This window comes from Mustelus asterias, chromosome 23, assembly GCF_964213995.1.
Source record: "Mustelus asterias chromosome 23, sMusAst1.hap1.1, whole genome shotgun sequence".
NCBI lineage: Eukaryota > Metazoa > Chordata > Chondrichthyes > Carcharhiniformes > Triakidae > Mustelus > Mustelus asterias.
This window is the reverse complement of record NC_135823.1, coordinates 63333792-63345177: the sequence shown is the minus strand read 5'-3', so window position 1 is coordinate 63345177 and position 11386 is coordinate 63333792. Positions and strand designations below refer to the sequence as shown.

The 11386-nt window shown below is 46.6% G+C and overlaps 1 protein-coding gene across 1 annotated transcript in view; it reads left to right on the top strand.

Annotated features, from left to right (window-relative positions):
- Positions 1–314: 314 nt before the first annotated feature.
- LOC144510453 (Golgi apparatus membrane protein TVP23 homolog A-like) overlaps positions 315–11386 on the top strand; it is a 36359-nt gene continuing 25287 nt past the window's right edge. The window contains exons 1-2 of the mRNA XM_078239896.1: positions 315–491; positions 638–723. Coding sequence (XP_078096022.1) covers positions 483–491; positions 638–723 — 95 coding nt within the window. The 5' untranslated portion in view covers positions 315–482. The remainder of the gene's footprint in view (positions 492–637; positions 724–11386) is intronic.

Genomic DNA, 11386 nt, shown 5'->3' with positions numbered 1-11386 from the left:
TTGGGATTGGGATGGCAGTGGGATTGGGATGGGTTTGGTGATGGATGTGGCGTTGCAGTGAGTTTGGGATTGGGATGGATGTGGAGTTGCAGTGAGTTTGGGATTGGGATGACAGTGGGATTGGGATTACAGTGGGATTGGGATGGGTGTGGAGTTGCAGTGAGTTTGGGATTGGGATGACAGTGGGATTGGGATTACAGTGGGATTGGGATGGGTGTGGAGTTGCAGTGAGTTTGGGATTGGGATGACAGTGGGATTGGGATTACAGTGGGATTGGGATGGGTGTGGAGTTGCAGTGAGTTTGGGATTGGGATGACAGTGGGATTGGGATTACAGTGGGATTGGGATGGGTGTGGAGTTGCAGTGAAAGATGCTCCCTCGGCGCTGGGGCTGCGCTCGCCCCGGATGCATTTGACGGTCGCACCCGCTCCTGACAAGCGGCCGGAGACTGACAGGAGGCGGCGGCTCCGACACCGGGGATCATGCGGCAGGTAAGCGAGAGGGCCATCGGCGAGAGGCCGCTGCTCGGGCCGCCCCAGGCCGCCGGATCCGGCCCCGGGGGGGAGGCTGAGCCGCTGCCCGCTTTCCGGAGCAGCCTGGCCCGCAGCCTCACTCATTGTGTCTCCTTCATCTCCAGGCGCTGGTGGACGACACCGAGGATGTTTCCCTGGATTTCGGTACCGAGGAGGAGGAGGAACTGGCGCTGAGGAAGAACAGGATCAGGTAAATGGCGCTGAGAGCATCCAACACCTGGACCAGGTCTACACAGAGGCTCTCACCTGGGCCAGGTCTAGACAGAGGCTCTCACCTGGGACAGGTCTAGACAGAGACACTCACCTGGGCCAGGTCTAGACAGAGGCTCTCACCTGGGCCAGGTCTAGACAGAGGCTCTCATCTGGACCAGGTCTAGACAGAGGCTCTCACCTGGGCCAGGTCTAGACAGAGCCTCTCACCTGGGCCAGGTCTAGACAGAGGCTCTCACCTGGGCCAGGTCTAGACAGAGGCTCTCACCTGGACCAGGTCTAGACAGAGGCTCTCACCTGGGACAGGTCTAGACAGAGGCTCTCACCTGGGCCAGGTCTAGACAGAGGCTCTCACCTGGGCCAGGTCTAGACAGAGGCTCTCACCTGGGCCAGGTCTAGACAGAGGCTCTCACCTGGGCCAGCTGTGCATAAAATAACATCGACCACTTAAACCCATGTGTGGATCAAATAAAATTGACCATTTGAGCCAGCTGTGCATAAAAAACATTGACCACCCAAGCCAGCTGTGGATATGATAAAGTTGATCACCTGAGTGACCTGTCGTGGCCAGGACAGGGTTGACACCTGAAGCCCGGTGCGGAGAGGGGAGGGTCGGGATGGCGACCTCCTCGTGAACCTGCTCCTGGGCCTGACGAAACGCGCCATTTACCGGTCCAGGCAGCGGGCGATCGAGGGGGCTGTCCATCCTGACTGTCTGCCCCTCTACCTTGGCTACGTTCGCAGCCGGGTGTCCCTGGAGAGGGAGCATGCGGTGTCCACGGGTGCGGCTGACACCTTCCGCGCCCGCTGGGCACCGCAGGGGTTGGGGTGCGTTATTGACCCTAATAATCACATTTTAATTTGATGTTTTTAAGTTTCCTTTGTACTTTGATTTCTGTTCGGGCTGTTCCCCCCCTCCTTTTGGGGAGCTGCCTCTTTTACTTTGTCCTGACTTAATCTGAGTTTGTTTATTTGGTTTGACCTAAAAAGAGGGCAAGGTGTGAACAGGACAATGTTGACACCTGAGGAGCCACGTATGGTCTGGCATCGATACCCAGCACAGCTCAGAAAAGGAAAAACCTCAGTTCAGTTCCTCTTGTACAGTTTTCCTAATGCATTTTCAGCTAACATTCATAATTTTGCATCTGTCTCAAAATCAGGGGTGAGGTTTATGTGATTCGAAATTTTTACATATCCCTTTTTAGACTTGTGAAGATGTATTTAGTCTTAAGAATGACCCATGTAAATAGAGTTTGCTTTAAAAAAATCAAATGGCAGGTGGAGTTTTGTAAAAAGGTAGAATTGAGCAGTTTAGGGTGCGTGTTCAAATCCCACCATGCCAAGTTGTGAATTGAGCACAATATTTGTGGCAAATCTGCAGGCTGCTCGGACCTTCAAAAGCCTGTTCTGCCATTACATTACATCATGACTAATCCTCCATCTCAACAGCAGCTTCCTGTACAATCCCCTTATCCCTTAGTGCCCAAAACCTATTGATCTATTCCTTCAATATAATCAACGACAGAGGAACCACTGAGGCAGAGAATTTCATAGAAAGCCACAGCACAAACAGGCCCTTCGGCCCCCAAGTTGCGCCGATCACATCCCCACCTCTAGGCCTATCTATAGCCCTCAATCCCATTAAATCCCATGTACTCATCCAGAAGTCTCTTAAAAGACCCCAATGAGTTTGCCTCCAACACCACCGACGTCAGCCGATTCCACTCACCCACCACCCTCTGAGTGAAAAACTTACCCCTGACATCTCCTCTGTACCTACCCCCCAGCACCTTAAACCTGTGAATTTCGAAGATATACAACTCTGGGTGAAGGAAGTTCTCGATCTCAGTTCTAAATGGCTCTAATTTTGAGACAATGATCCCCAAAGTTCTAGATTCCACATTGAGAAGAAACTTTTTCCTCTCAGCTACCCTGTGAGACCACCTCATTGTTAGTTTTTCTTGGGAACATAGGCCTAGCGTACTCAATCTCTCCTCAACCCAGGACAATCCTCTTATTAAAGGAATCGCTCAAGTGAACCTTATTGAAACATATAAGATTCTGAGGGGACTTGACGGGGTGGATGTGGAGAGGATGTTTCCTCTCTGGAGAATCTAGAACTACGGGTCACTGTTTAAAACCGAGATGAGGAGAAATCTTTTCACTCAGAGTGTCGTGAGACTTTTGGCACAATGGATAATGTGTCTGACAATGGATCAGAAGATTCTAGGTTTGACTCCTAGCTGGCTCGGATTTTTGGACGGCACGGTGGCACAGTGGTTAGCACTGCTGCCTCACTGTGCCAGAGACGCCAGAGACCTGGGTTCGATTCCGGCCTCGGGTCACTGTCTGTGTGGAGTTTGCACATTCTCTCTCTGTCTGCGTGGATTTCCTCCGGGTGCTCCGGTTTCCTTCCACACTCCAAAGATGTGTGGGTTAGGTGGATTGGCCATGCTAAACTAACCCTTAGTGTCAGGGGGATTAGCACAGTAAATATGTGGGGTTACAGGAATAGAGCCTGGGTGGGATTGTGGTCGGTGCAGACTCGATGGGCTGAATGGCCTCCTTCTGCACTGTAGGGATTCTATGATTACTTTGGAATTCTTCCTGAAAAAGCAGTGGAAACAGTCTTTGAATATTTCTGGGCAGAGGTGGACAGATTATTGGTAAGCAAGGGGGTGAAAGGTTATTGGGGGAAGGCAAGTTGCAGATTTGAGGTTACCATCAGGTCAGCTATGATCTTATCAAATGGTTTAGCAGACTTGAGGGGCCAAATGGCCTACTCCTGCTCCTTGTTCGTATGCACAAACCCAATGGTTTACTGATATTCTTCAGGGGAGGGAATCTTCCACTCCTGCCTGGTTGAATCTACATGTAACGCCAGTCCATATTATGTGCCTGTTGAGGTGACCTAGCAAGTGATTTGGTTGTTAGAGCATTGAGAGCTAATAAATGCGCCCTTGTCTGTGTGGCACGGTGGCACAGTGGTTAGCACTACTGGCTCACAGCACCAGGGACCCAGGTTCAATTCCCAGCTTGGGTTACTGCCTGTGCGGAGTCTTGCACGTTCTCCCCGTGTCTGTGTGGGTTTCCTCCGAGTGCTCCAGTTTTCTCCACAGTCCGAAAGGTGTGCCGTGCTAAATTGTTCCTTGGTGTACCCGAACAGGGGCCGGAGTGTGGCGACTAGGGGATTTTCACAGTAACTTCATGTTAATGTAAGCCTACTTGTGGCACTAATAAATAAATTTTACTTTAAAACTTTAAACTGCGTCACCCCCATCCTGTTATCAGATTAAAAGTGAAATGCACAATGAGTTGATTGTGCTGATGCATCAAAACTCTCCCTTGTTAACTTAAAACCCAATCCATTTTCACAAAGCTCTGTATAAGAATAAACATGGCTCCCTTTTGTCTGTGGATTTGTAATGTATGTCACTCAATGCTGTTGCTAACTGTTCCTGCTTGCATTTTCCCACCCCTGTTGACATCATCTTCTAACTCATATCGTTCCCTCCCAATTGGTCATGGTCCTTTCTTCCATTCTAAGACTTTGGGCAAGGAAATGGCAGATGGAGTTCAATCCTGATAAATGCGAAGTGATGCATTTTGGTGGGAATAATGTAGGGAGGAGCTACACGATAAATGGAAGAACCATAAAGGGTGTAGAGACGCAGAGGGACCTGGGTGTGCAAGTCCACAGATCTTTGAAGGTGACGTCACAGGTGGAGAAGGTGGTGAAGAAGGCATATGGCATGCTTGCCTTTATAGGACGGGGCATAGAGTATAAAAGTTGGGGTCTGATGTTGCAGATGTATAGAACGTTGGTTCGGCCGCATTTGGAATACTGCGTCCAGTTCTGGTCGCCACACTACCAGAAGGACGTGGAGGCTTTGGAGAGAGTACAGAGGAGGTTTACCAGGATGTTGCCTGGTATGGAGGGGCTTGGTTATGAGGAGAGATTGGGGAAACTGGGGTTGTTCTCCTTGGAAAGACGGAGGATGAGGGGAGACTTAATAGAGGTGTATAAAATTATGAAAGGCATAGATAGGGTGAACGGTGGGAAGCTTTTCCCCGGGTCGGTGGTGACGTTCACGAGGGGTCATAGGTTCAAGGTGAAGTGGGGGAGGTTTAACACAGATATCAGAAGGACATATTTTACACAGAGGGTCGTGGGGGCCTGGAATGGGTTGCCGGGCAAGGTGGTGGAGGCGGACACACTGGGAATGTTTAAGACTTATCTAGACAGCTATATGAACGGAGTGGGAATGGAGGGATACAAAAGAGTGGTCTAGTTTGGACCAGGGAGCGGCGCGGGCTAATTGTTCTTTGTTTCTCGTTTCAAGGCTTCATTCTATGATCATCTTGCTGGTGCCAGTACAGAGCAAGACTGCGGATAGTTGGGAACCTGTCTCGGGGGCAGGGAATTCATATGGTGTTCGTGGAAGTGGAAATGAATAGGGTTGGGAAGCATTTTCCGATCAGGGCCAGTGTGATCTCCTGGACTCGTTTCGATCGCCTCAGGGGGTCGGAGAGGAATTTCCCAGATTTTTTTTCCCCATATTGGCCCTGGGGTTTTCACTCTGGGTTTTCGCCTCTCCCTGGAGATCACATGGTCTGGAATGGGGGGGTGGGGGTGAGTCAATAGGTTGTGATGAACAAAGCATCGTAGCTGTGAGGGACAGCTCGGTGGATAGGATATTAGTATGTAGATAGGCTGGAAAATTGGGCGGGGATCCTGGATTCAGGATTCAATCCTGGACCGGGGAGCGGCGCGGGCTTGGAGGGCCGAAGGGCCTGTTCCTGTGCTGTATTGTTCTTTGTTCTTTGTTCTTGTTGAAGTACTTATTTTCCTGTTTAGATTGTAGCATATTTTGGCATGTTTACCCAATGAGACAGCTATAGTTTTGAACCAGTCTTTCTCTAACTGTAAAACCACATCTTAGTGCCAAAAAATTAGTCAAAATGCAAGGAGTGAAATTTATGAGCAAGAGGAAGTTGAACATTAACCCATATAACTAGCTCTGATCTTTTTTAACTTGTATTATGATGCAAGATAGAATCCCTACAGTGCAGAAGGAGGCCATTTGGCCCATCGAGCCTGCGTTGACAACAATCCCACCCAGGTCCTATCTGCGTAACCCCACGTTTTTACCTTGTTAATCACCCTGATGCTAAGGGGCAATTTAGCATGGCCAGTCCACCTAACCAGCACATCTTTGGACTGTGGGAGGAAACTCACGCAGACACGGGCAGAATGTGCAAACTCCACCTGCGGCTAGAATTGAACCTGGGTCCCTGGCACTGCGAGGCAGCTGTGCTTGCCACGGTGCCGCCTTGAAAAAACTTGTTACAAGCTTAAACCAAAATGATTACCATAGTCTTATTCTGAAATATAGAATCATACAATCCCTACAGTACAGAAGGAGGGAATTCAGCCTATCAAGTCTGCACTGACTCTGTGACAAAACATCTTATCCAGGCCCATTCCTGGAGCCCCATGTACTTACCCTGCTAATCCCACTAATTTACGCATCTTGGGACACTAAGGGGCAATTTAGCCTGGCCAATCCACCTAACCTGCACATCTTTGGACTGAAGGAGGAAACCCATGCAGACACGGGGAGAATGTGCAAACTCCACCTAAGGTTGGAATCGAACCGGGGTCCCTGGTGCTGTAAGGCAGCAGTGCTAACCACTGTACCACCTATCTATTTATACAGGATGTCCTACTTCTGTCAGGTTGTGTTTTGATTGTTACATTCAGTCTTTTAAAAGTTGTTACTTCTGAATTTACATGAAATTTACATCTGGCTTTGCGATTTGCTTATTTGCTTATCTTGTCAACACTATATTATATGCTGAAACTGGCAAATGATATGCACCATCTCTGATGTACAGTCCAAGGGTGTATCTTTTCACAGAGCTGGCAGGTTGAGGACTGATGCTGGATAATTCATTATCCAGTAGAGATAACTTAGTAGGGATAGGCACGTAGAGATGAATTAGTCATGTATGCACTGCTACAGAAGTAAATAAGCTTTAGCTGAAACAGAGTAGGTGGGGAGACAGGTATTCAAAGCTGGTCAGCCATTTTTCTGAGCTTCTGTATGGAAAATGGCGGGGGGGGGGGGGGGGGGGGTGCGGGGGGGGGGGGGGGGGGGGCGTGGGGGGGGGGCGCGGGGGGGGGGGGGGGGCGTGGGGGGGGGGCGCGGGGGGGGGGCGCGGGGGGGCGGGGGGGGGGCGCGGGGGGGGGGCGCGGGGGGGGGGGCGCGGGGGGGGGGCGCGGGGGGGGGGCGGGGGGGGGGGGGCGGGGGGGGGGGCGCGGGGGGGCGCGGGGGGGGGGGCGCGGGGGGTGGTGGTGGTGGTCTGATATGACTCCCACATTTCGACTTTGGTTGGACAAAGGGTGTATGTTCCCTTGTCTGGATTCTTGAGCTGGTGAGTAATTTCAAGACTGCTTTTAGGGCCTTTTGCCCTATCAGACATGTCATCTCCATTGCCGGGATTGGCCTTAAAAATGTAAATGGCCTTTCTATAATTCTCTTGGATTTGATCAGTGCAATCAGTGGGCCCATTAGCATATCTTACATAGCGGCAGCTGTTTTGAATGCCAGAAAGTTCCTTTTTGTTTGAGTTGTAGCCGGTCCTGTCTTCAGTCATTTTAAAGCCTTTGTCTAGTTTTAAAGATTTTATAACTTAACCATGATGATATATGTATACAATAAAGAAAAGGGAGGCCTTCGCCCAGTAACATTGATCTGAACCACATAATGTATAAGAACATAAGAAATAGGAGCAGGAGTAGGCCATCTAGCCCCTCGAGCCTGCCCCGCCATTCAATAAGATCATGGCTGATCTGAAGTGGATCAGTTCCACTTACCCGCCTGATCCCTATAACCCCTAATTCCCTTACCGATCAAGAATCCATCTATCCGTGATTTAAACATATTCAACGAGGTAGCCTCCACCACTTCAGTGGACAGAGAATTCCAGAGATTCACCACCCTCTGAGAGAAGAAGTTCCCCCTCAACTCTGTCCTAAACTGACCCCCCTTTATTTTGAGGCTGTGCCCTCTAGTGCTAGCTTCCTTTCTAAGTGGAAAGAATCTCTCCACCTCTACCCTATCCAGCCCCTTCATTATCTTATGGGTCTCTATAAGATCCTCCCTCAGCCTTCTAAATTCCAACGAGTACAAACCCAATCTGCTCAGTCGCTCCTCATAATATACAGGTTATTTCTGGATATCATTGTTACGTTAGCAGTTGTTTTGCTTACAAAGGATTGTTTCTGCTGTTCAAACTGTCACACTGTTGTAGGAGGCGCCTCAGATGTAGCTACTGGCCCATCTTCACTGTAACACCTTTTAGCCAGAGCAATCCAAGATCGATTCCATTGCCTGTGTTCTCCTCATGACCCTATATTTTTTTTCCCTGTTTCAAATATTTGTCCAATTTTCCACATAGACACTACATAGAGTTGTGGTTATTTCATTTCAGATTCTAAATTCCTGTTTTGACAAAGCAATCTCTCAAGTGATGCATCCTTCTGTCTTTATATTGCATGTCTCTATTGTGTAATGTGGAAACCGACAGCACTTTTACACTTGAGCTGCAGAAAGACATAACTTTCATCTTCTGTTGACTGCAACTCTAATTGTGAAAGACTTGAGAGTCGAGGAGTGTTTCGTAAACCAATGGAAAGTCAGGGCTTTGAATAAGCTTGTGGGTTAAGGGTGATAGTTTTAGTGAATATTTCAATATTGCACAGTAGAGCCCATTGCGCCTGCAGAGATGAGTGTTTGACACACTGTACAGAAGGAGGAAGAAGCTATGCAACGTTGTTGTCCCAAAATGAGATGCTAAAGTTTGATGTAAAATAACCTCCAGAGTCCAAAAAATGGGAGAAGCCCCCAGCGTTACTTTCCTGAAATTGTCAGCTTTAACACAATGACAAACTTGTGTTTGTTAAAATGTGGGCTATTTGGCCTCTGAATCTTGGTTTGTGTACACTTAAAGAGAACAGCAAGAAGACAGTATCATGCACCTTTTTCCCTTGTTTTGAAGAACTACCTCAGTTTGAAATACTTCTTTTATGTCCACTGACCTTTCTCAGTAATAGGAACTGTTTTGGATAACAGTATTTTACAGCTGAGAATGGGCTTTTAGTGCCTGTAGTGATTCTCGGGAAGAGCCATCAACTCAATTCCATTGCCTTGCTCCCTCTCCATAATATTGTCTTAAAGTCAATCCTTCAAAGGTTGGGAAGAAATCAATAGGTTTTTTTTTAATTGCTTAAAGTTATAAAGCCAATGTGCAGAGTGGATGGGGTATGCCCTTAATTCATCTCCTTGCTCGCTCCAAAAACCAATTCAAATTCAAATTGAAACCAATTCATGGTCCCCACAAGAGAGACATACAAAATCTAAGCTGACAAGAAAAGGCATCACACCTGATCTTAGCCAAAAGGCTGAAAAAGTTAGGCAAATTTATTAATGGATATGGAACAAAGGCAGGTGAATGGAATTCAGTTACACATCAGTCATTGAGTGGTTCGATCAGCCAGTAATTGAATGGCAAACCAGATGTTGTGGGCTGAATGGACTTCACGTGTTCTGATGTTGCCCTGTTAATTTTAGAATTTGTGTATCTGGACCCAAAGTGTCTCTGCTTTTTTCTTTCTAACATTTTATCGATTGAGTAAATATTTCTTCACTTATTCCTCCTCCCAGATGTAACCCTTCAACACTTCTGCATTAAATTTCACCTGATATCTCATCTGACTAATTAGTTGCCTTTTAAAGCCCCAACATGAACTAAGTTTATCCACCTGGGGAAATGTTAGTTAATTAAAGGCAGCTGGCACGGATTTTTCAAAGGCAAATAATGTTTGGTAATACTTCTCCAGAATAACTCCAATAAATTTAACAACAGATGTTCAATGGATGTAATGCAAATTAATTTTCAAAAGACTTTGATATGGTACTTGTACTGAAAAGAAAGTGCATGATATTAATGGGAATGTGATCATGTGGATAGAAGATTGGCTAAAGGACAAAGAGTAATGATTAGTGAACATGTTTGGGCTGGAAGAATGTAAAACAGTAGTGTTCCTAAGGACCCAATGCTGTTGACACATTATCTTAGGTCTTTACCCTAATCATCTCCTATTTGAATATTTCCCACTGTTTTTCAGTTGTCTTTGTTCCATTCGCTTGTACTGGTTTGCCTATTTTATTTATTTAAATTTGCTTCCACCCCAATTTGTACCTTCATCTTTGACTCTTCCCTCCTCTTTTCTGTTTTTATATTGAACCTAATTACGTTATGATCACTGTTTCTGGTTTTCCTCCTACACTTATCTACTTGCCCTGCTTCATTTCTTAGAACTAAATCCAATGCTGCTTCCTTCCATGTGAATTAAAAATGCACTGATTTAGAGGGTTATTGTGATGAATTATTGAAACCTCTCTCACTCTCTTTGCAACACACAGTAAATGTTAAATTGGTGGGTCATGTAGATGGTGATCTTGTAGTATAAGGGTCTGGCATGTAAAGGGTTAACGTCAGGCTAAGTATAGTCCTACTACACAGTAAAATAAGAGAACACATGACCCGCACTGAGGGGTCAGTGTAGTGTTGGATAGAGCCGTGTGTAGAAGGGAGCATGGAGATAGCTACTTGGACTTTTACTGTACCTATATATACATAGTTTCAGGTAGTTAATAAGCATATACTGTTGATCTACCTGAAACTAAAAACATCTAATGTCCAACCAAACAATGCCCAACAGCTTACAACATGGTGGCAGCGAATGGAACAACTCATAACCTTGCAGAGCCTGCAGAAGAAAATTTAAATTCTGGAAAACTGTTAAAAAAAACATATTGATCTGAAGAAAAGCTCAGAAATGAAGATGCAGAAGGAAACTGCCAGAGAAAAGCTCCAAAGAAAGGCTTGGAAGCTGAAGGCAGAATTTAGATTCCTCACTGCAGCAGAAGATTCCATTGAATCCCAAGGAAGTCCACCTTCAATACCCAGAGTCAGCAAAGCTAGAAGGGGTGAGCTAAGAATTAAAAGTTCCTAGAGAACACGAGTCCTGAAAAAAGTGAAACACTGTAGTGGGTCAGAAATTGCCGTTTAAATAGCAATCCTAGAAACTCGATTCCAGAGTCAACATCAACGCCTAAACACATGGAAAAAGATAACAATTAAAAATTAATTTTGACTGAGAGTAGGCAGCTTTAAAAACCTCACAAAACCCAGGATTTGATGCTCCCAAGAGCATTACGCCGAAGTGAGTTAGATTAACCAGTCCATCTAGACAGCCACTGGTGAAAAATGTAAATGTTGAGATTCTGGACACCATTACTGCAAGAACCTGCCAAAACCTGCAACCGTGGGAACACCCTTTGTACAGAAGTGTGTGGCGGAGCCATCTTGGAATTTTGTAAACATCTTAAAGCTGAACCTCCAACTTAAAAATTTTAACCACAGATCAGAAATCCACTCTTTCAGGTCAAAGTGGTCTTATCCAAGGGCTAGATCAGTCACAAAAGTGGGGACTTTAGAGAAAATGAGATACATTGCTTCAGCTCTGGATAAGAAGACCAAAGCTGAACAAGTTAACACGTTGGTTTACTTGG